The 27,191-nt window shown below is 57.6% G+C and overlaps 1 protein-coding gene across 2 annotated transcripts in view; it reads right to left on the bottom strand.

Moving 5' to 3' along the window:
* NECTIN4 (nectin cell adhesion molecule 4) overlaps positions 1-26,681 on the bottom strand; it is a 44,632-nt gene extending 17,951 nt beyond the window's left edge. For both annotated transcript variants that reach the window (XM_032781281.2, XM_032781282.2), the window contains exon 1: positions 26,566-26,681. In XM_032781281.2, coding sequence (XP_032637172.1) covers positions 26,566-26,638 — 73 coding nt within the window. In that variant the 5' untranslated portion in view covers positions 26,639-26,681. The remainder of the gene's footprint in view (positions 1-26,565) is intronic.
* Between the last annotated feature and the right edge of the window lie 510 nt (positions 26,682-27,191).

Genomic DNA, 27,191 nt, shown 5'->3' with positions numbered 1-27,191 from the left:
AGGAGACGCCATCCCTGGAGTCACTGGCCAGTGAAATTCGCTCCTGGGCAGAGGGGGCTGCGGACCCTGAGGGATTGGACTGAAGCCAGAGTGGGGTCCAGCCAAGCTGTACACGTTACAAGAGACCATCTGCAGCACAGCCGGGCCTCCAGCTGGCAGGTAACAGAGCCTAAGTAGCTATTATACTCGCTGGCAGCCCAGCTCCCCCGGCAGTGCCAGCAGGAGATAAAGAGGGAAATGTCCAGCGTTGCCAGGGGAAGGCAGTGCCCAGGTCCAGTGCCCCCTGCCCAGCTGTGACCAGTGCCCAGTATGTAAGAGGGAGGTGGCGAGCTCACTGCCCACATCCTCCTCCTTGGCTTGCTGTCCCTGCACCGCCCTGCCAGTCTGAGCTCTTGCCAAGGGACCAACTCAGCTGGGCACAGATCCCTGCTGTCACTGTGCCCAGGGGCATCGCCTGAGTCCGTGGATACATCCATCCCCACATGAAGGTGTGACGGAAGCAGGGGGTAACAGCGGTAGTGAACACACAGCAGTACGGGCTTCAGCGCCGGCTAGCTCCCGAGCACCCTGGCGGGCCTGGCCTGGAGCAGCTAACCGGCTACGCGGCTGCTGTTACCCCAGCTGGATTAAAGCTAAGCTGGTATACCTCCCTACGTGGCACTTGCCGTGTAGATGTACCCTGTCTGTGTGCCTCTGTGCATGCCCGGGTGTGCCTCCTGGTACGCAGCACCCGGCTTTCTTGTGCCAGTTGAGTGCGTGCATGGGGGCATGTCTCTATGTCCCATGTAGACCCTGTGCCCGACTATATACACAGGGTTGTACTTAGGGTGACCAGATGTTCCAATTTTATAGATGTTCCAATTTTACAGATGTTCTCAAGTTTTGGGTCTTTTTCTTATATAGACCCCTATTACCCCCCACCTACCCAAGTCCTGATTTTTCACATTTGCTGGCTGGTCACCCTAGTCGTACTCGGGGCAGCTCGCCCAACCCACCACCGGCACCACCAGGACCACGCTGCTGTTTTCAGTGGGAATTACCCCTCCAGCCACAGTACAGACATACCCTGTGTGTCTTGTGTTTCTGTGTTCGTGTGCATCCATGTCTCCGCATGTGGGCGTCCATGTCCATGTTTGTGTGTCCATCCATGTCCATATGTCTGTGTGTGTGCACGTGCCCACATCTGTTTATGCCCATCCATGTCCATGTGTCCTTGCCTCTGGGAATATGTGTCCATGTCCGTGAGCATGTGTAATCTCCCATCATACGCTGCAATCCTCCACGTCCCACCCAATCACACGCTGCAATCCCCCATGTCCCACCCAATCACATGCTGCAATCCCCCACGTCTCACCCAATCACACCCTGAAATCCTCTCATCACACACTGCAAACTCCACGTCCCACCCAATCACATGCTGCAATCCCCTCATCACACACTGCAAACCTCCACGTCCTGCCCAATCACCCATCCCACTCTGGGCTCGTGCCAGACAATACCTCTCTGCCCCTATACAGCCCCTGGCAATGCCATGCCAATTACCACCCCTGTGAGCTGCATCAAGTTTGTTCTCGTTCTACAGAGGCAGGCCCTTGCCCAGCGAGTCAGTGGCTGAGCCAGAATAGAACTGAGGCATCCTGCCTCCTCTGCGCTTTTCAGCGCAAGCCAATGTCAGCTCCCCCGGAGACGTGCAGCAAACATCCCGGGGCCAGCATCAACAGCCCGTGTTTGTTCAGCCTCCAGGAAAGAAAACACAGCTGTGAAAAAGCCTTGTGGGCGACAGAGCCCCAGCCAAGCCAGCGCTCTTGCACCATGGGGACGGGCACCCTCCCCAGCAACACCATGGAGGGAAACAACCGTCCAACAAGTGCACTTGCTGGCCTCAGGACATTTTGCACTGTGGAGGCCCTGTTCTTGGTTAGGGTCTGGGCAGTGCTGGGCACAACGAGGCCTGATCTCAGTTGGGGTCTGAGCTGCACTGGGCACAACGGGGCCCTGATCTCGGTTGGGGTCTGTGCAGCGCCTGGCACAATGGGGCCCTGATCTCAGTTGGGGTCCGTGCAGCGCCCGGCACAACGGGGCCCTGCTCTCCGTCGGGGTCTGTGCAGCGCCTGGCACAAGGGGGCCCTGCTCTCTGTCAGGGTCTGTGCAGCACCTGGCACAACGGGGCCCTGCTCTCGGCCGGGGTCCATGCAGCGCCCGGCACAATGGGGCCCTGATCTCGGTCGGGGTCTGTGCAGCACCTGGCACAAGGGGACCCTGATCTCAGTCGGGGTCTGTGCAGCGCCTGGCACAAGGGGACCCTGATCTCAGTCGGGGTCTGTGCAGCGCCTGGCACAATGGGGTCCTGCTCTCAGTTGGGGTCTGTGCAGCGCCTGGCACAACGGGTCCCTGCTCTCGGTCGGGGTCTGTGCAGTGCCTGGCACAACGGGTCCCTGCTCTCGGTCGGGGTCTGTGCAGCACTTTGCTATGAAATCAACAATAAATAAGCAACACAATTTTGTAATAAGCCCTAACCCATATCCAGCCCTTTTCAGGGTAGATCACAGAGTGCTTTACAAAGCAGGCGAGTGTAATTATTGCTGTTACAGATGGGGAAACGGAGGCACAGGAGGGGAAGTGACTCACCCACAGTCACTCAACAGGCCAAATGCAGGGCTGGGAACAGAAACCTGTTTTCCTAGATCACAGTCTAGTGCTCTACCCACTAGACCATGCTATTTCCCTGGGCACTCTAGAGACACTTTCTCAGGACCCCGGGGGCTCTGCGCCAGTGGAGGATTAGTAATAAGCATGCACCATTCTTTGCCCTTCCCTGGCATCTGCCCCACTCCCGCTTAGGGTGACCAGACAGCAAGTGTGAAAAATCGGGATGAGGGTGGGGGGTAATAGGAGCCTATATAAGGAAAAGACCCAAAAAATGGGACTGTCCCTATAAAATCGGGACATCTGTTCACCCTACTCCCGCTTGACACACCTGCATTCATCAGCCCCAGTACTTCACAGCTGGGCAGCCTGCCCAGGCATTCGGAGGCCACCAGCTCCACGTGATTGGCTGGGAAAGGCGTGGAATGCCCTGGGATGGCGCAGGCAGAGGGGAGTAGGAAGTTGTCTGGTTGGTACCTTGCCCTGCCCCCTGCGACCCAGAGCGCACGTGCGTGCACACACACACGCACACGCTCGCACACACACACACACGCACACCTCTACCTGCACTCTGGGAATCACTAGGAGGCAGAAATGGGCATGTGCACACACACACGCACACGTGCGCACACACACGCGCACCCCTACCTGCACTCTGGGAATCACTAGGAGGCAGAAATGGGAATGGGGACTAGGAGCAGAGAGGTTATTTTACCTCCGTATCTGGCACTGGTGCGACCGCTGCTGAAACCCTGTGTCCACAGTTCAAGGATGTTGATAAATTGGAGAGGGGTCAGAGGAGAGCCCCAAACTGATGAAAGGATTAGAAAACTCCCCTATAGTGATAGACTAGTGGAGCTCAGTAGGTGGCTTAACAAAGAGAACGCTATGGGGTAACTTGATCACAGACCATAAGTACCTAGATGGGGAACAAATATTTTATAACGGGCTCTTCAGCCCAGCCGAGAAAGGTCGAACACGATTCAATGGGTGGAAGTTGAAGCCAGACACATTCAGACTGGAAATAAAATGTACATTTCTAACCACTAGAGTAATTAACCCCTGGATCAATTTCCCAAGGTCATGGTGGATTCTCCGTCACTGACCATTTCTAGATCACAACTGGCTGTTTTTCTAACAGATCTGCTCCAGGATGTTCTCAGGCCCTGAGACATGCAGGGGATCAGACCGGATGATCACCGTGGCCTTGGGATCTGTGAATCTATGACTCACTCATGCACAGACCCAAAGGCCCCAGCTTCTGCTGCTCAAGCCATGTTGCTGCAAACTTAGCACAGCCCCTCACCCTGTTCCCAGTGCCCCAGCACCCCCAGAATCGCTCCCTGGAGCCCGCAGTGAGGAATAGCCCTGGTAACAAAACCTAGGCCCTGCTCTTTCCCCACACAGACCCTGAGCGTGGGGTGAGCTCCCCGTCCCAGCTCATCTCTGCTCCGCCTTCTCCCCGAGCATGCCGTCACCACTCCACTTCTCCCACCTCCCAGGCTTGCAGTGCCAAACAGCTGATTGGCGCTGCAAGCCTGGGAGGGAGAGAAGCAGAGTGGGGTGGCGTGCTCAGGGGAGGAGGCAAAGCAGAGGTAAGCTGGGGCGGGGAGCGGTTTCCCCGCGTGCCACGCTCCCCTTACTTGCTGCAGGCGGTCCTCCTTGTGCCCCCTGCCCCAGGTCCCTCCACCTAAATGCCAACAATGACTGGGGCAGCCGAAGATCCGGCCGCTGTGGTCGCTGCCGAAGGACCCGAAATGCCGCCCCCCAAATGCTAGCGCCCTAGGCGACCACCTAGGTCACCTAATGGGTTGCACTGGCCCTGCATCCAGGGAAGTTCCTCTAGCCCCACCAGAGTCAAACCCCACTGCCAGCAGCACTAAAGCAGAGTCTCGTCCCTAGAGTGCTCCGGGCTGGGCTGCCTGATGGGGGCGGGACAGAGGGCTGCAGTTTTCTTGAGAAAAGGGACGTTGGGAAGGGGCATCGTCTGCTCGAGTGGCCCAATGTGCCCTGTGTGAGTCTGGGCAAGGGGCTGACCCTATGGTGAAGTGCCACTTCCAGCACCACCCAGAACTGCAGGGCAAAGGGGAATCAGGCTGTTCAATGCACCCCTTTCGTTTGGTAGAAAGGGACTCGGGACTTGCCAGACCAGGGGCCCAACTAGCCTGGCACCCTGCCTCCGACAGCATCCAGACCAGAGGACTAGAAACCCCCTAGTGGGCAATGGGTGAATAACCTGCCCAGAGGGGAACCCCCTCTCCCCCAAAGCTCCTGCTCCAGGCCCCCCAGCATAGCACAGAGTGATCTGGGGCAGGACTGCTGGGACTCCACCCCACAAGCTGCAGAGCATCAACAATTCCCAGTGACTTCCCCAGGTGCTTGGCACCTCTCAGGATCGGGCCCTTTGTACAGCCCCTCCGCGCTGCCCCACTGACCTTGGGATATGCCAGCCACCCACAGCAGGGCAAAGGGGGCTCAGTCCAGAACACCTCCCTCCCACAGATGCCAGAGGGAAAGCCTCACGTCGCCAGGGCATTAACAGCTGTGCTCAGCCCACTAGTGGCTTCCGGAGGCTCAGTCAAGGAGTCCAGGGCAGAACTCTGATCCCATCAGCATTCCTGCTGGCTCAGCACTTCCCCCCAGCTGAGTATGTGCCCTGGAATGAAATGCTCCATTGTAGCAGAGGATCATGTGCGAAAATTGCTGCAAATGCTTAGCTCCACACATTACCCTTAACTCTGACCCTGCATCCCTTGTGCGTCTTCCTCACTGGCCCAGAATCCCCAGTCCAGCCCACAGATCTGGGCACCCCAATGTCCCCCAATGCAATCTGGAACTCCCCTCCCATCCGACCATGCCCTCCCAACACTTCCACAACCAGCTGGTGCTCTTTAACCTCCCCGCAGAGGAGCATGAATCCTTGCACTGAGCACAAGGTCCTTCACTAGTGCAAGGACCCACGCTCAGCCGCAGAGCACAAGAAGAACCATGCACCACCTGGCTACTCTAAGGCCAAACCACAGAGCTTAGGGAGAACACCGGGCACATCAGAAATCTGCAGAGACAGTGCACAGCAGCTTACCAGCTCTCCTGGCTCTAGCCCACGTGCAAGGAACCGTGGAATCTGGTGGGTGTTTCTGTCACATTGGCCGGTGCACAGCTGGCTTTCTGAGGCCTTGGGATTTTGTTTCCAGCTTTTCACGTCTTTCTGGGATCAATCAATAACAACCAAACCTCAGCTCCCAACCTCCCGATCACAGAATAGGCTCGATTCCTATTCCAGGACCTAGCTCCAGCTTTTTAAAGGCATTTCAGTGCCTGAAGATGCAGACAGATGCTTAGTGGGGGTTTCAAAGACTCCCAAGTAAATCTGGCACCCAACACCCTTTGACTGACCATAGGAGTTAGGCACCCAACCTGCTGAGGTGCTCCCCAGCCCCTGGGAGTTCCTTCAATGCATGCACCGGGGGAGGGGAGCAGACCTGCAAAGTGCAACCAGCACATCTGTCACCCCAGGGCCCGCGGGCAGCATCCCCCTGCCTATCCCTATGGTTTCAACACTGCATGGCGGAGTGGGACCTCAAAGGCACTTTTCCCAATTGAGGCTTCCATGGTGTTTGCTTAACACAACCGACAACAACCCCCCTTTCAGCTTCAGAGGGAGATTTCCTAGCTGGGCCTAGTGCTGGTGCTCACTGGGGCCCAAATGTCTTCAGCCGTCAATTGCACCAGCAGCTGCAAAAGCCATCAGGCAGCTAGGGGCAGGCGCAGGCTTCGGGGACAAAGGACACAAGGGCCGCCTGGCCGTGCGAAGCTCCTGGCCCGACGAGCGCCGGAACAAACAGCAATGGGCATAGAGGTTCCTGGGAGATCAGCGCCGCCCTGACTGAGCTGCCAGCTCCATGCGTCAGCAGCGCTGTATGACATCACTCAGCACCCGGGGCAGCGCCACACACTGGAGCAGGAACCGCGCCCCCCCGAACTCGGCTCCCAGCAGGAGCCGGGAATGAGCTCCAAACACTTGGCTTCTTCGGCACTTTTTACACCCAAGCCCAGATCCTGCCTCTGGTCTGGGATCTGGAGTAAGCAGCCCTTTGGTTGAGCCCATGTTCCAATCAGCTGTGGAGCCAGCTCCCCTTGCAGCCTGTCCCCCCAGGCCGTCTCCACCAAAACTGGGTGAATCAAAAGGAATCCGCTCCCCAGTGCGTGAGAAAGGAGCTGCCAAACCAGAAGAACCAGATCTCCGCCCAGGTCACTTTCCTTTAACCCTGTAAACCCCTGCTAGCTGCAATGCTGAGGAGCCTCCCACCCGGGTTGGGAGACTCCGGAAGGGAATGGAAACTGGCCCAGTCTTAGCCATTGTATCTGCTTCCTGGCACCTTGGCTTCACCAGCAAAACCAGACCTGCGATTCCCTCCTGGTCCGGCCCCAGTCCCTCCAGCACCCGCTGCTGGGAGAGGCTGGAACTGGAGCAACAGCAGAAGAGTTAGTTTAGACAGTGCTCAAGAGCTTCCAGTGTCTCCCAGCAAGGGGCACTGTGGGGAGCAAGGTAGGAGCGTCGGCTACAGCTGGGGGAGCTCCCGGCTCCCAGCTTCTGCGGCAGGAGGCGCTGCAGGGAATGACGTCCAGGCTTCAGCTCTCTCACCTTCCTGCAGTGGCAGCTCTGCAAGTGGGGACTGCAGCAGGCTGGGAGCACCCGGAGTGGGGATCGCCAGGGCCAGAGACCAGGCCACATTCCCCACTCTGGGAAGTGTAAACCAGCCTGGCTCCTGACGTCTGCCCGAGCCTTCCCATGGCGGGCGGCCCTCCCTGCCCTGCAGGGGAATGCGGGGCATGCCACACACACGCCATATGCATGCATGTCGACGGCCACTCGTGTAGGGGGAGATGGGAAGGCAATGACCAAGGTCGCTCCCTTGGGGGATCACCCCTCTCCCCACTACCAGTTCCCTGCTCGGGGGAGCCCATCACCTCTCTCTGCCCCGTGAAATTTAGCGAGGCCCTGGCTGCTATCTGCAGGGAGCCCAGCCACAAGCCAAGGGCTCGCCCAGCCCATCCGGCCCTGCCAATCTCCCTTGCCTCCCTCACTGTTGCTGTAGCCACGGCTGCTGTAAACAGAACCACCTTGTCCTGGTAAATAAACAAAGATTGGACTAGGCACCTGGGGATTCCTGGCTCTTCCTCGCCACCCCCGGGGAAGCCCCTAGCCAGCTGGGGCTCAACAGCCCCTGCACGTGGGAGTGGTGCTGTGGGTGTGACCTGGGTCCTCTCCCATCCCAGCAGCTGAGCATTAAGTCACATCTAGGGACTATTCTTGGGCACAGGTGGCAGAGCTGGGACAGCCACAACATCTGTGCTCCACGGGGAGGGAAAATCGATGCCCCCTGCCAGGTTGGCAGAAAGCAAGCACCTTCTGACTGGTGGCCCATCCTCCCTGCTGGCTGCTTTGCCCACAGGAGCCCCCATTACACGCCCCATGGCCCCCTCTAGTCCTGCCCCCCAGTCAGTTCCATCTCCCGTCACGCGCCTGGCCGACTGTGCTGGGCGCTGCAAAGGAGGCTGTGTGGCCTGGTGGTTAGCATGGGAGACAAGTCGGTGAGACAGCTGGGCCCCGCCCTGCTCCCGTTGGAACCTCCCACACCACAGCCCTGGCTTCGCTCTCCCTTACAACACTCCTGACTTACCCCAGGGCATGCAAGAGGAGAGACTCAGACACATGCCCACGTCAAAGACTTCACTGGGGGGCAGGTTGGAGCCCTGGGGTTCTGCTTCTAGCTCTGGCCCTGGCTGTGTGCAAGTCACTGCCCTTCACTGTGCCTCAGTTTCCCTATCTGTAAAATGGGGGCAACATTCCTGCTGTACCTCCTTCCCTAATGAATGAACGTCTGTAAAGTGCTTTGAGCACCTTACGATGGAAGGTGCCATAAAGAGTCCGGTATCACATGAAGGGAATCCTTCCTGTCCCTTGGGGTTCTGCCCTGAAGCATGACAGTGGAACCCCTCCCTCCGCAGAGATTCTCCTGCAGACCAGAAGCATTGGTATTATTTACATACATTTTGGTAGCACCTGGGGGCTTCTACTGAGCTAAGGGCCCTGTTGTGCCAGGCACTGCGCAAACCCTGACCAAGTTTGGGGCCCCGTTGTGCCAGGCACTGCACACCACGCAACAGCATTGGCATCTGGGAACAGGTGATGATGGAGAAAGATTGTCTCATTTTCATGCTGGACATTTTCACTCAAGCCCCCAGGCTCCCGTGTCTCTATTCCCTACACCAGCTACCTGCAGCCTGTGGGATAACACTCAAAGTATTAATTTATTATTAATTGTATTACAGTAGCACCTAGATGATCCAGTCATGGATCAGGACCCCACTGTGCCAGGCGCTGTACATTTTATTAGGTGTATTACGGTAGTGCATAGGCATGTTGGTCCTACACCAGGATCCCATTGTGCCAGATGCTGTACATTATTTATTAGGTGTATTACGGTAGCACCTAGATGCTCCATCCATGGATCAGGACCCCATTGTGCAAGGCGCTGTACATTTTATTTGGTGTATTACGGTAGCACCCAGGAGTCCCAGTCATGGCCTCCCTGTTGCCAGGCGCTGCACAAACCCAGAACAGACAGACTTTCCCTGCCCCAAAGAGCGTCTCAGCTAGTCAGGTTCCTTCCTGAGCTCTCCCCTTGGTTCCCAGCCTTGCCCTGCCCTTTCCACTCTGGCTGAAAGAGAGCAATAAAAAAACATCGGTAGCACACTCGGCCCGTCCGCATTATAACAACATCACCTTGCTCCTACCCAGCACGATTCAAACCCTCTATGGGGGTGGCTACACGGCTCACTGAGCCTGGGCTCGATTGCAGGTTTGAGCCCAAATCGCACTTCTGTCTGCATCCACATCGGTGACTTGGGTCAGCGAGCACTCAGGACCGGGTCCTAGGACCTGCTGGGGAGTGGATCAGAGCTGAGCCCTGTCATCCTGCTGTGTGGACGCAGCTCAAGCAGCAGGCTGGAGTCAGAAGGTCTGTGCAGTGCAGTATGGACGTGTTAGCATGGCTGTGAGACCCGGGGTCAGCCGTGGAAGCCCTGGCTTACAATGCAGCGTGGGCGCTCAAGTGCAGACTTGGAAACATGAGTCCTCTTACCCAGGTCCCCTGCTGCTGAGGCTGGGCTGGACCCTGCATGGTCCCCAAACGTGGGTGGAAGGCCTGATTCGCCCGTGTCCTGCCCCTGGTGCAGGGCGGCAGGGGAGGGGGGTTCTGTGTGATGCTGGTAGGGGAGGCGCTTGGCCAGAGACTGAAACATCAAGGGGCCTAAATCACCAGACGGTGCCATCCCAGTCCCAGGGTGTGTGGTGGGGAACCAGGGAGGCCTGTGGACAGGGGGGTTCCTGCCACAGCTTTTCCTGCTGCCCCTACCCCGGGGGGGGGGGGGGGCAGGGAGGCTGCTTTAAATGCATGCTCCTGGAACACCCCATCCAGCCTGGCACACCTGGGCAGCTCCTGTGCTGGTGGCCTTAGCAGCGGAAGGCCAGATGCTGGCACAGTCTCCCCACTCCCTCTTTGTTCTCTGAGCCCCTTGGCTGAGAGGTCACTAGGCGGAGCCGCACTTGGATTCCTTGCCCCCTTGCACAGGAGCCTGGGAGCAGCAGCTCTGTGTGTGTTGCATGCATGTCCCCACGTCTGTGCGTCTGCACACACATCACAGGGTGTGCGCACAGGATTGCATGTGCACATAACTGTGCAAGTGTGTGAGTATGTAAACAAGTGTGAGCACATAAGTGTTCCTGCACAAGTGAGTGCACACACAGCCACGCTCACACACATGCTTGCGTGAATGCGCACCCACACTTATCAGGGCGACTGCACAAGCCCATGAGTGTGAGCACCTGCTTGGGCACACAGGTGTGCATGTGAGTGTGTGAGCACACAAGCATGTGTATCTGTATGCAAAGTCCATGCATGTGCAAATCTGGACTGAGTGTGCCCAGCAGAGACCCAGAATACCAGCAAGTTCAGGAGGGACCGCTTGAAAGTAGTGCCACACAGGTGTGCAAGTTGCACGTGCACACTGGAGGTTGTACTAACGAACGTGTGAGGGCACACAAGAGCACTGACGTGTACCCATATGAATCCATGTTCTGCATGTGGGTGCGGATTGCCATGGAGGGGGGCAAACACCCTCACCCGTGCCACTCTCTGCCCAGGGACAGATGTGACCTGGTCCCATTCTGTAGGGAGGGACATGAAGCCATAGGCTCCTCCTACTGCGGGAGGGGCACAGCGGGCTTTAGACATCAAGATCCACCCCCCTCCCTATAGCGCAGAGCCAGCTCCTCATACCAGCTCCCACACACTGCGAGAGTCTGCCAAGCTGCCGGTTGAAATCCCCAGAGGCTGCATTCGCCGAGGGGCGAGATGGGGGGTGAGAAGGCACCAGAATCACCTGCCATTATCTGCAGCTCCCAGCCCCATGTCACCCTAATCCCTGCTTTCAGGCCCGGCTCTCCGCCCCACCAGGCTCGAAGCTGCTGGTTGAAAGGTTTAGCTGGTCCCAGACATCTAGTGGGGGCTCTGGGAATCCCCGAGGGTGGGGGTGGGGAGAGGTGCCTGCCTCAGGGAGCCCAGAGCCACGGAGCAAGGAAGGGGGATCTCCGCCAGGGGTGTTACTTCCTCAGGAAAAGGGGGGGCAGTTACACCTTCCCCCCAAACTTGGTTCCCCTAACTTTTCACAAGTCTATATGCTCCACATCCCCGCAGGATGCAGTTTAATCCCACACAGCGTCGTCCCTCACAAAGCACTGACACCACTTTGCCCACCCCCAGAGCTGTTCAGCCCCAGGGGACTGGATACACAGACTCCGGAGGGGCCCAATCAGAGCCTGGGGCTGGGTTTCCCTCCAGACCCCCGCTGGCACATAAGCCCTGCAGGCTGAAGGTGGCCAGGCCTTGAAGCCAGCCCCCCTCCCCCGCTAACCAGCATAAGTGCAGACCCAATTCTGCCTCCCCCAGGTCAGCTAGGACATGGTGACCCTCCACCCCGCCACTACCACCCAGGGTACGGGCGAGGGAGCCAGGCCACGGAGTCCTAGAACGCTGGCTCTGCCCTGGCACGGAGCCTCTGGGGGCAGCTGGGGCAGCGGGCACACAGAACTGCCTAGTGCAGCTATGAGGGGGTGAGAAATCCACTCCCCAGCCTAAACCCAGTGCAGCCAATGGAAGAATTCTTCTGTCCACCTCGAAGGCAGGAGACCCCCTCTGTCACTGTCAGGAGTGTCTGCACCAAAGCATTCCAAGTGTAGACAAGCCCGGAAGGTTTACATTGATTCAGAGCACTGAGCCTCCCAACTCCCCTCTCGTGGAGCCAGGGGAGGGCCCTGCACTGGTGCCAGCATGGTGGGTGGTTGGTATGGAGAGCTCACAGCTCCCTTCAGCCCAGCCTCCTGCAGCAGAAGGAAATGTGCAGCTGCTCTAGACCCAGCAGGGGGCGCTGTGGTGAGCGGGGCTGGAGCACGGCCTGTAAAGAGAGCTTCCAGCCCCAGCGCTCCCAGCAGGGGGCGCTGTGGGGATGGAAGTGGGGCAGGAGCACCAGCCTTGTGGGGGGGCTCCGGGTGTGACTACATCACTGTTTTACTTTAGCAGATCCTCTGAAGGTTTACCAAGAACGAAGCCAAGAACCCTCCCAGCAGGGGGCGCTGGGCCAGGGTCTGGTCCCTAGGGGAGCCCTTCACCAAGGGCTCCCCCACACTAGATCCCCTCTCCCCGCAAACAGCCGGTCCCTTTAATATCCAACAGGCTGATGATGGCAGCAAACAATGGGTGCCCCAGGCCCTACCCGCTGATTAACGTCACGCTGGGTCTTTAGGGGAATGAGTTGCCAGCTGGGCTTACGTCAGCCCCCCATTGTTCTGGGCCCCCAGATCCAGCCGGGACCTTCTGGAGCTTCCCACTGCCTTTCACACCACAGAAGCGTCTCACGCATCCTTTCCCCACACTAGCCCTCTGGCTCCCCTAAGCAGCCAGCCGGGCTGTCCTGCTCCAGTGTGACTGCTGCCTTCAGAGCCTCCATCTCTGCTCTGGGATGGTCTTCAGGGCCATGGGGAGTGGATGGAGTCCTGGTTCGGCCACCACTCCTGTCCCCGCTCTGTGCCTCAGTTTCCCCCCATGTAAGAGGGCTGATGCTGCCCTGCTGCACAAGGTTAATTCATCCAGGCCTGAGAGCATCCCAGAGAGGGGCCTGGAGAAGGGCCAGGGCACAACAGCTGCCAGCATCAGACGCACTCACAGGCTGTCAGTGCTGCCATGGTCCCATCCAGACCCTATCCTGCCTCGTGCGGTGTAACCCCCCAGCTCCGCCACCACCAGCCACCCTAGGACCCCACTGAAGTGAGCGACAGTGATGTTTCCCCAGCCCAGGAGCAGGCCGCAACTCTCAGGGCTGGGAACCCAGATGCTTGAGCCCTGAAATTGATGGGGAGCCAGAAAATGAGAGAAACAGGTCCCTGATCCTAATCCCATCCAATCCAGAGGGGTCTCCCCATGTCACATGCCCCGTGACACAGGGGCGGCACGCTGCCGGCATGAAGGAGCAGCCTCTTCCAGCAGCTGCAGCCTTTGCTCTGTTTGCACCAGTAAAGCCCGACCACTGGGGAATGCGCACGTATGGCAAGGAACAGCCCGACAAACCAAAGGAGGCAGAGTGGCTCTGAGGGCTGCGTGCGGCACAGGCTCTGGAGACTGTTGCTAGAGCTCAGTTCAGAGCCCATGCCAGGGTGCCGTTCTCCTCCCACTTAGTGTTCCAGGCAGGGAACACCACCAAGGAATCCCTGAGATGCGCCAGAATGCCCCGTCCCTTCCAACCAGACGTTCCTGTAATGCAGCAGAGCCTACAGCTGCTGTCGAGCTGTAGGGACAAGAGACACAAAACCCCTGGGAGATGGCTTGCTCTCTGCCGACCGCTTGCCAGTGCCCTGGGTAAAAAGTGAGGTGGCAAAGTTTGCAGACGATACGAAACTGCTCAAGACAGTTAAGACCAAAACAGACTGTGAAGAACTTCAAAAAGATCTCACAAAACTAAGTGATTGGGCAACAAAATGGCAAATGAAATTTAATGTGGATAAATGTAAAGTAATGCACATTGGAAAAAATAACCAATATACTGAAATATGATGAGGGCTAAGTGAGCTACAACTAAGCGGAAGGATCTTGGTGTCATCGTTGTAGTTTCTGAAGACGTCCACACAGTGTGCCAGCGCAGCCAAAAAAGAACAGATATGTTTAGAACGTTAAAAAGCGATAGCGAATAAGACTGAGATATATTATTGCCCTTATATAAATCCATAGGGTACACCACAAACTTGAATACTGCTACAGATGGTCTCCTCATCTCAAAAAAAGATGCACTGGCACTAGAAAGGTCAGGAAGGGCAACTAAGAATGATTAGGGTTTGGAACGGGTCCCATATGAGAGAGATTAAAGGGCTAGGACTTTTCAGCTTGGAAAAGAGAACTAAAGGGATATGATAGAGGTATACAAATCGTGAGTAGTGTGGAAAGTGAATAAGGAAAAGTTTATACTTGTTCCCATATATAAACTAGGGGTCACCAAATGAAATTAATAGGCAGCAGGTTTAAAACAAATAAAAGGAAGTTCTTCTTCACGCAGCGCACAGTCAACCTGTGGAACACCTTGCCAGAGGAGGTTGTGAAGGGTAGGACTATAAGAGGGTTTAAAAGAGAACTAGATAAATTCATGGAGGTAAAGTCCAGGCTGGGTAAGGAATGGTGTCCCTAGCCTCTGTTTGTCAGAGGATGGAGATGGATGGCAGGAGAGAAATTACTTGATCATTACCTGTTCTGTTCATTCCTTCTGGGCCACCTGGTATTGGCCACTGTTGGCAGAGAGGACACCGGGCTGGACAGACCTTTGGTCTGACCCAGTATGGCCATTCTTATGTTCACTAATCTAGCTTGGAGCACCACAGGCTGGGGCTCCCTGCTCTTCCCGGCTGCTCTGCTATCCACTGGATCTCGGCGACCTGGGAACGGCTCCCAACCCCAGGCAACCAGCGCAGCTCCTGCTCATGGCTCTTGGATCGCACCTGCCTCCCTGGGGCATGCAACCTGCACACAGCTCTCCCCAGCGTGCGTTCGAACCAGCCCCTCCAGATCCAATCTTCCAGCCAGATTTCCAGGAAAGACAAGCATGCAAAGGCCCCAGCAGGAAGATACAAGGATGTACGCAGACATCGCCCTCGCAATTGCGTGCACGGTGATTTACCGCACAGAAACTGCATGCACTCTTTCTCCATCTGCATTTCTGTGCTCCCCATCAGCCATCCCCCTCCTCCCTGCAGCCAGCCACTTCCCCCGCTTGCCCTAGAACTTGGTCCAGCTTCACGGAAAGGTTGGGCGTAGCGGGCCCTGTGTTCCATTGCTGGCGTGCATGCCGACAAGCACTGCTCTTCGCGCTCTCTGCACATGGCCGGGAAAAGCCCCTTCCCAGCATCGAAGCCCTAACGCTGCTTGCCCAGAGGGGAGCCTCCCCTGCTGCTCCCAGGGAAGAGGCCTGTTGCTTTGGAGACAAAGATCCAGAGTTCTAGTCCCGGCTCCGCCAGGGTATAAACGTGTCTGGCGTCTGGCACACCTTACAGTGCCCCTGGCGCTCTCTAGTGCCTCTGCAACGTGGCACCTGCGTGGGTCTCCTCACTGCCTACTGTTGCCTTAGTGAGGGGATGGCCTGGCCTGGCCTCTGCAGGGGACAGAGGTACCCAACGCCCTTTGAGGTGCTGGACGCCAAGAGCTCCCAGCCCAGGCCAGATGGTGCCAGGAGCAGTGCCCAGGCAGCTGGGCTGGGAGCGGCACAGTGCCTGGGCACCAGAGGAAAGAGGGTAAAACAAAACTAAAGGAGCCTCAAACTGGCTCCACCAGCTCCTGGCTCCTTTGGTTTGTCAGCGAAATGCAGGGCAATTAGCCCTGTATTCCTGAACGCTTGTAACACCAAAGCCCACGGGGCTGCAATCAAGTTAATTGGCCAAACGAGGGCTGCAACCTGCTGGCTTCGCTGCCTCAGCGCTGGTTGCCCAACCAGCAGAGGGGATGCTTGAGCCTGGCCCCCTCTCTCCCCAGGGCCCTATAAACCTCTGCAAAGGCAGGGAATGAAAGGCACCATAACACCCACGGGAGAAGAGCGGGGTAGGTCTAGACTCTGTGGAGGGACCATGCTGAGGCTGGGGGGACCATGCTGCTGGCACCTGCTCCCTAGAACCCCTGAGAGATTGGGGGGACCCACCAGTTGGAATGAAAGATCAGAACCCGCCCCCCCCAGCTGTGGTCACACACACCCCGTTTGGTTCACGCCCCCGTTGCACAAGCACCTTTTTTTTGCTGGCACGGGGAGCCCATCGTAGGAAGAGAGGCAGCCTGCCAAGGCGCAGCTGGCAAACCTGCTGAGCCTGGCACAATCCCCGAGAGGGCAGGAATGCGGAGGGCAGGGGACACCCGCAGCTGACTGCAACCACATACCTTTCACAACCCCCAAATGCCCTACACGTCACCCTCACCACCTCCACTGCCCTTCACTCCACCCTTGGTCTCTCTGCCACAGCTTTCTGGGAAGAGCAGAAGGTCAGATGCCCAGCACAGGAGATGGGCATCAGTGGGCAGCCCGAAGGGGGCAGAGCCTTGCTGACTAAGGGACAGAGACAGCTGCTCTGGGTTCCCTCAGGCAGGGTGTGCAGCTGGCAAATCTCACTGCACTGAAGGTCACCGCAGCCTCCACACTGCAGCGGTCCACACCCTGTCTGACAGATGGACGAGTGGCCCTGGGCAAGTCACTTTCCCTGCTCCGTGACTCAGTTTCCCCACCTGGGATTAACAAAACAAACCCAGCTGTGGGGTGGGTGAAAGGAAAGATTCCCTCACATTCTGGGGTCCTGAGCCATCCGGAGTTATAGACCCGCTAAGCGGCTCCTTCCTCCTCTTGTTTGACCCCCAAAGTCAATGCACAAAACCCAGAAGTAAACACCCCCCAGCCCGTGCAGTGAGAGTGGGGGAGAGTTTCTAGGGCCCCTCCTGCTTTTCGCAACCCAGCCGGCCTGTCCCACCCCCAGTCCCTGCCTTACGAGTCCCTCCCAGCTCATTATCCCATAAAGCTAACTGCACCCGCAGCCTAAGCCGGCAGACCACACCCACTCAACCAGAAAAACAGCTGCTGCTTGCTCCTACCACCCACCTGCTCCTCCCCAGCTGTGTGCCCAGCACCCCTGGGGCCTGCAGGCAAAACGCAACGCAAAGCCTCATGCAGTAGGGACCAGGAATTGGTTGCTTGTTGGCCTATGTGAGCCCAGCCCCGGACTGCAATGGGCTGCCTCTTTCGGACAGGCTCAGCAGACAGGTCAGGCAGTGAATGAAGGCAGGACTTTCCCGGCTCTTCCAGGTCATGGACGACAGGGAACAACACGGACGCAGCCTCTGTCTAACGCCCCCGATGAAGGGCTCCAACCGAACGGTGCGAACGGCTGTATCCACCCGCGCTAGAGCGGGGCGAGATATTTACAACGGGCCGTTGGAAAATGCCCGCATCTCGTCAAAACCGACACGTTCCATTCGGAACAAAACGTCCAACACTTCCAAACGAGTCGCGCTGGAAATGGGGGAGCTCGTTTCGCCTTCCGCGTTCTGTTTCATTTCACTTTGGGTGCCATCCGCCAGCTGTTGAATCTACAGATAACGACGGTGGCTGCGCTAATTGCACGTCCTCCATTCCGCCCCCTTCTCGTGTTCCAGATTTCCCCCAAACCACTTGGGTTCTGCCCCCGGGTGCCTAGAACATTCCCTGAAATTTTGGAATTGATCATCTGTGGTGTTGCAAAGTCATCACCATGTGACAGACAGACAAGGCGGGTGAGGTAATCTCTGTTATCGGACCAACCTCGGATAGTGAAAGAGACAAGCTCTGGCGCTATACATAGAAGAGCTCTGTGACGCTCGACAGCTTGTCTCTCTCCCTGGAAGAAGTTGGCTCAATAACAGGTATTTCCTCCCACACCGCGTCTCCCTAACATCCTGGGACCGACACAGCTATAAGTGCTCTGCAGACAGCATGTCACAGACAGACAGAGTGACAGACAGAGAGGTGCCATCAAGTAGGGGGATATTACCGGATCATTTCATTTCAGTGTTTCCGAACCGGAAAGTTTCGTTCCATCCAATATTTCAAGTTTTGGACTTTTCGTCACGATTTGGGGTAAAAACAAACTCTGGACTGTTGGACTGTCCCCAGGAGATAAAAATTCTCTTTTCTCACTGTCACGGAGTTCCTGGGCGATGCTCTGGAACTGCTTCCCACAAAGCCAGTTAGGACTTTGGGGAGTCTCCTTTCCCTTGGTGCAGACTGTTTTCAGGGCAAGAAGCTCCCACGTTTTCACCTCCTGGGTCTCTTCTTGGTGCGTTCAGCATCCTCTGCCCCTCCGTGCGCTTCCCACAGCGAGCCTGCCCCAGCGGGGTCTTGGGGAAGCCACAGGGTCCTGCACCCCCACTTTGCAGTCAGACGTGACTCTTAGCCAGCCAGTAAAACAGAGGTTTATTCGATGACAGGAACAGGGTCTAAAACAGAGCTTGTAGGTACCGTGAACCGGACCCCTCAGCCAGGTCCATTCTGGGGGGCAGTGAGCCAGACTCCCATGTCTGTACTTTACTTCTTGTTCCCAGCCAGCTCCAGACTGAAAACCCCTCCAGCTCCTGCTCAGTTCCTTTCCCGGGCCAGGAGATCACCTGACCTCTTTGTCTCCCACACCTTTAGCATCCTTTTGCAGGAGGGGAAGGGCCTGGCCATTAGTTGCCAGATGACAAAGGGTCGGCCAGGAACTGAGGCGCCAACACAGTATTCAGAGAAAACATTAAGAACTGTCCCAGTTTGTCACACTCACCAGCTCTGATGTGCCCAGAGCCCTGGTTCAGCATGCGGGCACCAAAGGGGAACAGATCTGGGGCCGTCCTTAGGCATATGCAGCACATGTGGCTGTGTAGGGCACCCCCCCATTTGGGGCACCATCGCAGATCCAATGATTCCTGCAGGTGGGAGGCCGGCTGGCAGGCCTGGTGGTTATTTGAAATTCTGCGGGAACTTCTTGGCCCAATCTTTCCCATTATGGGTAGGGCCTCACCCCAGGTGCGTGCACAATCCCTTCCTCTGGGAACACAGCACGGATTTCTCTGGAGTAAGGCTACTCGGTGTGAGTGGAGGGAGCAGATTCATGGTCAGCGTGAACGTCTCTCAGACACACCACGGCGAAGAACAACAGTCAAAGTTCAGGCCACCTTGGTCAGTCACATGAGAGATGTGGGACTGGTTCCTATTATTACTGCTGTCACAGTTGCATCTAAAGGTTCAACCGAGACCGGAGCAGGGGGGCGCTGTCATGCCAGGCACTGCACAGCCCCTGAGACCAGGCAGCCCCACCGTCATCCAGGCACTACACAGATACACAACAAGAGACAGTCGCAGGTCCACTGAGCTGACAATCCAAGTCCCAAAGTCAGACTAGAAGTTGCCAAACCCTATAGCGACTGGCCCTATGGCTATACCCAGACAGTCCTGGCCTGTACCCAGTCTGGGTAAACAAACCACACCCAGAGTGATTAGCAGGAGGGATTATTGCCCCATTTTACAGAGGGGGAAACTGAGGTACAGTGCTGGCACTTGAACCCAGGGTGGCTGATGTCACCCCAGGGCCTTACCCCAAACCCAACCCATCACCATGGGAGGCACTGGGAACTTTGGACAATCTCCCCCACCCCCAGCACACCAGCACAGCCTGCTCGGACCCTGGGGAAGGTGAACTCAGCGGGCGGGGTGTAGAGTTGCCAGACCCCCAGAGAAGCACCGCTGAGAAATTACTGCAGGCAGGGCAGCTTCCCGGGACCCCCAGCTCTGTGTCCCTGGAAGCTTCAGATAAAGGTTGGGGCCCTCTGGCTTGGGGGAAAACTCCCCTGGCTTGATCTGCTTTTAAGCTGTGAGCACTGCAAAGCCCGGTGCCCCCTGGCGTGCTCTGCTGCCAGGCAGAAGGGGCTTGGCTTCGGCTCATCCCCTCCCCTCGCCTGGCACAGTTAGTGCCCTGCTATGCTGAAGAGTCACTCCCAGCCCTGTTCTCTTTCCTGCTCATCCCTCCCAGAGGTACCAGCTGCTGCCTCCGCCGGGTTCCCCCTCCCACACCCGCCCTGTCCCCGAGAAGCCTGCAGCTCTCCCAGTGAAGTGGACAGATTTCCCCATGGGAGGACCAGGCCAGTGGGTGGGTTGGGGCCTATCCCCCATCCGTGGGCTTTTGCTAGAGAAATTAGCCCGTTACCCAATGCCCCGGGGCAAGGGGGAGAAGCAAAAGAATCCTGGGGCTTCCCAGATGCTTCTTGGGACCAACTGAGCTGCCCGACAGGTGCACGGGACGCCTCTCTCCCAGCACGATGCAAGGCGGAAACCCACAGTTAACTGGCCTGCTCTGCGCGGTTACAGGGCTGGGGAGTCAGCGGCTCGGCAGTTTTATTGGCAGTGACAAACGACCAGCTCCAATGGCCGAGGTATGAGTGGTTTTGGCTCCTGCCTGCTCTCTGGCCACACAGGTCCAGTTTGGCTGAGTTTGTGCAAAGACTCCAGTCCCGGGGCGACACATTTCCTCCTGCCCTGCAGGGCGAATGCCGCTGAATCACGCCAGAGTCCTGGAGAACTGCTGGAGGTTTTAGGCTCTGGGGCTCCCTAGTTAGCCGTTCAGGGGAGCCCCAGGCGGTGACAGGGTTTGTGCTAGGGCAGCCAAAGCGGGATGAAGCCCCTCGTGGTGACAGCACCCGTTCCACGTGGCCGGGGATATGAGATCCAAAGCCCCCATCCTTGCGCAGAGCCCCTACGACAGACCCGAGCCAGCCCCATGGGAGGGAGCCCAACAGCCACTCTCCTGGATTCACTGGGCAGAATCCTGGCCCCACTGAGGTCCGTGGGAGTTTTGCTGTTGATTTCATTGGAGCCAGTTCACCCTAAGCTCTCAAAGCCAGAAGGACCCATGCTGACGATCTAGTCGTACCCCAGGGATTCCCACACCCCAGTCCCCTCCCATTGCTCTGGTGCGAGCCCGAGCGGCTCTGTCAGACAGAGATGCCCCGGCTGGATTTAAAGATTCCAGGCGGCCGAGGCAGCATCCTGCAGGGCAGCTATTCCACTGGCTCCTTCCCACCCTGTCAGCACCTTCAATTAGCCAGAATCTCTCTAACCCACTGGCCTCTCAATCCCCTAGAGAGGGAGGGATGAGTCAGCCGAGGTGTAGGAGCCAGAGAGAGTAGGACAGTACAGTGCCGGAGCCCAGGCTGGACTCCACAACAACCATCGGGTTTTGCCCGCTGATGAGGAAGTCTGAGCCAAGGGTCTCACCGCTCCAGTAGGGACCTCCCTGGCGTCGCTTCATAGATGCCAAGGCCAGGCAGGAACATTGTGATTGTCTTGTCTGACCTCCTGGCTAACCCAGGCCGAAGATCTGCCCCCCTGCATAATCCCTACAGCTGATCTGTCAGAGAAATGTCTGAACTTAACCAAGGGATGCTAGACACACAGGAACGGAGACAGATGAGTCCCGAACAGCAGGAAGGAGCTGAGCATCTTTATGCCACAAATCAGGGAGAATTATTTTCTGGATTACACCATGGTCTTGCACAGACACCCAGCGAGAGACGGTCCTTGCCCCCAACGAGCTCACAGTGTAATCAGACAAAAGGTGAGGGGAAAACTGAGGCACAGAGCAGGGCTGGCACATACCCAAGATCTGTGGCAGAGCCAGTAACGGAACACAGGTGTCTTGAGTCACAATACAGAGCCTTTGCCACTAAGACAGACTGCCCCTCAGAAGTATAGCATAACAAACTCACTCCTCATCTTGAATCCCTCATGGAGCTGTAACCCCCACCATACGGCACTAGCAGGATTTGAACAAGGACCTTCAGCAAAGAGACCAATCATTGGATATAAAGGAGAAGCTCCAACAGCTGGTAGCAGTAGCAGGTTGTTATCCTCTAGTGAAGTAGCCCTTGCGTATAGACATAGACTTTCAGGTCAGAAGGGACCATTATGATCATCTAGTCTGAACTCTTGCACAACGCAGGCCACAGAATCTCACCCACCCACTCCTGTAACAAACCTCTAACCTGTGTCTGAGTTATTGAAGTCCTCAAATCGTGGTTTGAAGACCTCAAAATGCAGAGAATCCTCCAGCAAGTGACCCGTGCCCCACACTGCAGAGGAAGGCGAAAAACCTCCAGGGCCTCTGCCAATCTGCCCTGGAGGAAAATTCCTTCCCGACCCCAAATATGGCGATCAGTTAAACCCTGAGCATGTGGGCAAGACTCACCAACCAGCACCCAGGAAAGAATTCTCTGTAGTAACTCAGATCCCACCCAATCTAACATCCCATCCCAGACCACTGGGCATACTTACCTGCTGATAATCAAAGATCAATTGCCAAATTAATTGCCAAAATTAGGCTATCCCATCATACCATCCCATGCTGGGGGAAGCAACACTCACCACCGGCCCATAGTCAAGGGAGCTAAAAGATAAGCATTGCCTCATTACAAACGGGGGAAGATCTGGTCACTGTGCGATTCCCAGGGGTGCAGGATGGTGTGACACAGACTTGTCCATCCCACCACACATGCTCCTGCACACCCATCAACTCCCACAGCTAATCAGCTGGCTCAGTAGGCATCTCTCTCTCACACACACACACACATACCCCAGCTGGCTGCTGACTCTCAGTTGTGGGACTGACTGACTCCTTTAGTGCTTGTGACTGGGGTTCATGCTTCTGGGGCCTGATCCAACTCCCACCAGAGTCAAAGGAGAGGTTCCCTTGGAGACTGGACAGAGCCCCCAGGGCCCCCAGGCCACTTGCACACCTGCCTTCCGCCTGTCTCACACACACACCCACAGACACCCTCACACCCCCACTGTTTACAACAAGACCCACACTGATCCTCACTAAGTGCGGAGCATTAAACAATTAGCAGCCCTCTGGCTGCTGAGAGCTGATTATGGAGCATGGCTTTGGGAGGAGACGCCTGGCTTCCCCTATAGCAGGGATTGCGTGTGATCAGAGTGAGGATGTGCCCGGACACATACAATAGGCAGAGAAACCAAGAGAAAGAGAATAAGGGAGGGGAAGACAATGAGTTCTGTAGCCACCCCCACGCCCAAGAGTCACTAACACTGGTAAAGACAAGCAGAACATGGAGAGGTGTCAAAGAATCCTGGAGCTGGAAGGAGGGAGATTATAACCTGGGCATCTCCTCGCCCCCCTCCTCCTGACCCCCAACTTCCCTCAGGCCCTGCCAGGATCTCAGTGGAGACTGGAATGTTCGGATCCAGATCCAAACAGGTTCCTGGGAGCTGGGGTTTGGCTCCAAAACGTGCAGCTGGATTTGGGTTCTAAAGTGTCTCCTGTGCCGGAGCCAGTGGCTGGTGTCAGGCTGGCCAGGTCTGGGTTTCAGAACCTCTCTCTCGGCACAGTCACACCAAGTGAGTGAGTCACAAAGTCTGCCCCAAATCTAGTTGGTTTTACCCAGGGCTGGCTCCAGGCCCCAGAGCGCCAAGCGCGTGCTTGGGGCAGCATGCCACGGGGGGCGCTCTGCCGGTTGCTGGGAGGGCGGCAGGCGGATCCGGTGGACTTCCTGCAGGCGTGCCTGCGGAGGGTCCACTGGTCCCGTGGCTCCGGTGGAGCATCTGCAGGCACGCCTGTGGGAGGTCCACCGGGACTCCGGTGGAGCATCCGCAGGGACGCCTGAGGGAGGTCCACCGGAGTCACGGGACCGGCGAGCGGCAGAGCGCTCCCTGCGGCGTGCCGCCGTGCTTGGGGGGGCGAAATGGCTAGAGCCGGCCCTGGTTTTAACCCTACCCCCCCCACACACACACAGATGGAGCAAAACACGCCCAGGATGGCAGGTTTCATAGGCGTCAGGCAGGAACAGGTGGCTCCAGACAAGTGACCCCGTGCCCCCTCAGGCTCAAGCTTTGCAGTGCAGGGGCTGGCACATGAGAACCAGGAAGTGAAACTGACTAGGAAAGCATCTGCTTTCATCAGGCCAGCTGAGCGGGGGAAGGTGAAAAGAAAACAGTGAAGAGGGCACATGATTCACCATGTCCTTTCACCTTTAATCAGCTCAGAAGTGGAGAAGGGAGTAAGCGGGGGGAACCATCGTCAAATCATAGACACGTAGGGCTCAAAGGGACAGGGAGAGGTCATCTGATCCATCCCCACACTGAGGCAGGGTCTAGCATACCCACAATAGCTGGGGGCACACTGAAACTCCGGATCCAGACAGCCTCCAGCTTTGAACCCAGATCTGAACTTGGAGGACCAGGCCCCTCTCTAAATGAAAACAAGCAGCGTCTCTTGCCACCATCTGCAAAAGCGCAGACTCTCCCGTCCCCTGTCTGGAAAGCAGCTAATGACTGTGCAGTGATGAAACAGACGAGATTCTCGTCATGGGGCAGGAATGTACAGGCAGAGCTGGTTTATAACTCCAGCCTCCCACTAAAAGGCAACAGCCTTGAAACTGATGAGGAAACACCTGCTCCTCCCCAACAGCTGACAGAACGAAAGGGCTCCAGGATTGTTATCAGCACAGCCCTGGCCTCCCATCCCCCCTGGGATGAACAGCGCCTGGGTTCCTGCAGCGGGGGCAAAAATGGCTTTGCCAGGTTAAATACCTCCAACATTCTGTGGCTGACGAACAGAGGAAACCGGAAGTCTTCCCCCATAATTAATAAAGGCTCATTGTCATTAGTATTAATAGGCATTGATTAGAGTGCATTTATGGCAGCCATGATTAAAAGAGGTGGGTGTTCATTAACCATGCAAATTAGCTCTTTGTGGGTCTTGAGGGCAGTAGGTTGTGAGCCCCGGAGAGTCACAGATGAATAGTTGAAGCTGGAGGCTCTTGGGAGCAGCTCAGCAGCCTATGGGCAGGGGGTGGGGGTCATCCCCCCTGCCCACTTTGCCCCCGGTAGGGTCGGGGTTGGTGGTTGTTTCTAGCTGGAGAGCCAGAGACACACAGAGCTGACACCTTGTCTGATAAGAGCCTGGTTGGCCAGGACCACACCCTGCCAACGTGCCACCTAAGAGTCAATCATCAGCCACGGGCCTGGTCCTAGAAACAGGTGCCAACTGCGTCCTGTTCACACAGCAGCTTCCGCTCAGCTACACAAGACAGGGAAGATCCGAAGCCTGCCCTGAGCACATGCAGTGGGCCTGCCCAGGGCACTCTCTGGGCTCCCTCCCCCATGTCAGCTAGCTCTGCCTTTGCCCACTGCAACAGCTGCTCTCATCGCCCCTGCTCTGCCATCACAGATCCTGGGGGGCACGTTTTGGCGCATCCACTCTCAGCACACCGAGCTAAGCCAGACAAGCTGCCCGATCCACCCTGCACCACGTGCCTTCATTCACACCAGTGCAAAACGGGCATCGCATGCTGCTCAACGGGCCGTGGACACTCGCGAGACCCAGCTGTGAACAACTGCCTGGGCACAAGAGGAGGAGGTCCAGGCCCAATCTCGGGCCAGATCCTCAGCCAGTGTCAAGTGGAGCTGCCCTCCTGGCTTCAGTAGAGTTCTGGGGATTGACAGCAGCTGAGCTTCTGGCCCCTTTCCTACACCAAGAACAGAGACATCAGGGCATCAGCATTTCCCATGTGAGCCGCCGTGGGGCGCAGACACCCCCAGCAGGTCGGGACCCCGTGGTGCTGAGCGCTCTACGGGCACAGAGGACCTGCTCACCTGCCCGGCCCTGCCCAGCCCGGCTTGTTATGATCCTGCCGTGCTCTGAGTCACGGCTGCTTCGAAGCTACCACCAAAGGGCTAAAGCCTGAGTCAGCAGCTCAGCTGAGAGGAGGCAGGGTTGGGAAGGGGCTGCATTTGTCGAGTCACTGTGAGGCTGCCAGGGAGAGTGCGGGAGAGGTGCCATCACGTAGCACTGGGGGAGGGGACAGCAAACCCCTGTTAGGGTGGGCCTGGGGAGCAGCTTGCTCTATGGGGCCCATCCCTAGGGGGGTGTCTCACACACACCCTTGAAAGGCAGCACCAAGGATTCCACACCTAAAGAGCCCTCTGCAAGGAGACAAGTTTCTTATCCCTTGGAAGTCCCTTTAGCCAGTGGCCCACTCACTGCCTGCCCCCTCACCGCAGAGCCAGCCAACAGCCCCGCAAGGCGCTCCCTTCGCTTGGGGTGGACCCCCGAGTTCCAGGGGTGCACGCGCTGGTCAGGGGAGGGGTGAGGGGGATCAGAACCTTGCCCCAGTGGGAAGGCAAAGGCACCGACCTGAGGCTCCTGGGTGGAGGAATGCTGGTGCCTGGAGCTCGGTTTGTGGGGGTTGCAATGGGGTGTGGGGGGAGACCTTGTAGGAGGAAGGTGGGGAGGGACTCTTCATGCAAGAGAATGTTTGAAAACACCTGATGACCAAAGGGCACAACAATATCACTCTGAACAAGCACACGGGGCCCGATCCTCTCCACGGGCCCGATCCTGTCCAGGTTTCTCCCCGCCCCCCCCCCCTCCCCCACTAGGTTTCCTGCAGGATCTGAGCCGCGGGATGAACTGCACTCAGGGGGCTACACAAAGGAACTCCCCAAAACCTGAAGGAGGGGTCTCAGGCGGAGCTCCAGGACCCCACATGGCTGCAGGGAGAGGTCGGAGGCTATGGAGGGCAGAGGGCAGGAGCCAGGCAGGCAGCCCTGGATCCAAACCCGGATCAATGTTTATGGGGGGGACTAGGGGGGCGCCGGGGAACCCCCGAGTCTGGCCCCCGCGCTGAGGCAGGACCAAGGCCACCTCGCTCCAAGTTGCTCAGGAACCTGCCCCGAGCCGGGCTAAGGGAGCTGGCGACTCACCGGAGGCTGCGAGGCAGAGCAGCAGGAGTTTCCAAGCCGCGGGGGCCGGGGCCGGGGCGAAGGACCCGCTCATGACGTCGCTGTCACGACACGCGTGGGGAACTCACGGCGGCCCCTCCGGGCCAGGATCTTCCGCCGTGAGCGAGCGCGGTGGCTGGCGGGGGGAGGTGTCCCCTGGGTGGGGGGGTCCCTTGCAACTGGGGGCGCGGATCTCCCGGGGGCCGGGCCTCGTGCACTCAGGGCCCGCTGGGTCGCTGGCTCATGCCCGGCCGCTGGTTGCTCCCCGCTCGGCCGCGCTGCGCTTCCAGGCTCCCCAAGCTGCTCGCCCAACATCGCCGGGGCGCGAGGGGGGGGAGGAACCTGTCTGGCAGGTCGGAACAGGTGTTTCTCCAAAGGGGCGCGGCCTCGTCCCGGGGAAACCAGCCCGAGCCCTCCCCGCTTCGCTGGGCGGACGCGAGAGGCTCCGGGCCCGCCCCGTGGGATCGGGGCCCTGGGTCTGCCAAGAGGAGGGGGTGGGGGGCGTGAGCTGGCAGCCTGGCCCGGAGGGCTCAGTGGCGGCTGCAGGACCCACAAGAACAGAGAGTGGGGTGGGAATACAGAGGAAGGGGTGAGTCCCCCATATGGGA

This window comes from Chelonoidis abingdonii, chromosome 11 (assembly GCF_003597395.2).
Source record: "Chelonoidis abingdonii isolate Lonesome George chromosome 11, CheloAbing_2.0, whole genome shotgun sequence".
NCBI classification, from domain to species: domain Eukaryota; kingdom Metazoa; phylum Chordata; order Testudines; family Testudinidae; genus Chelonoidis; species Chelonoidis abingdonii.
This window is presented reverse-complemented; position numbering and strand designations above follow the sequence as displayed.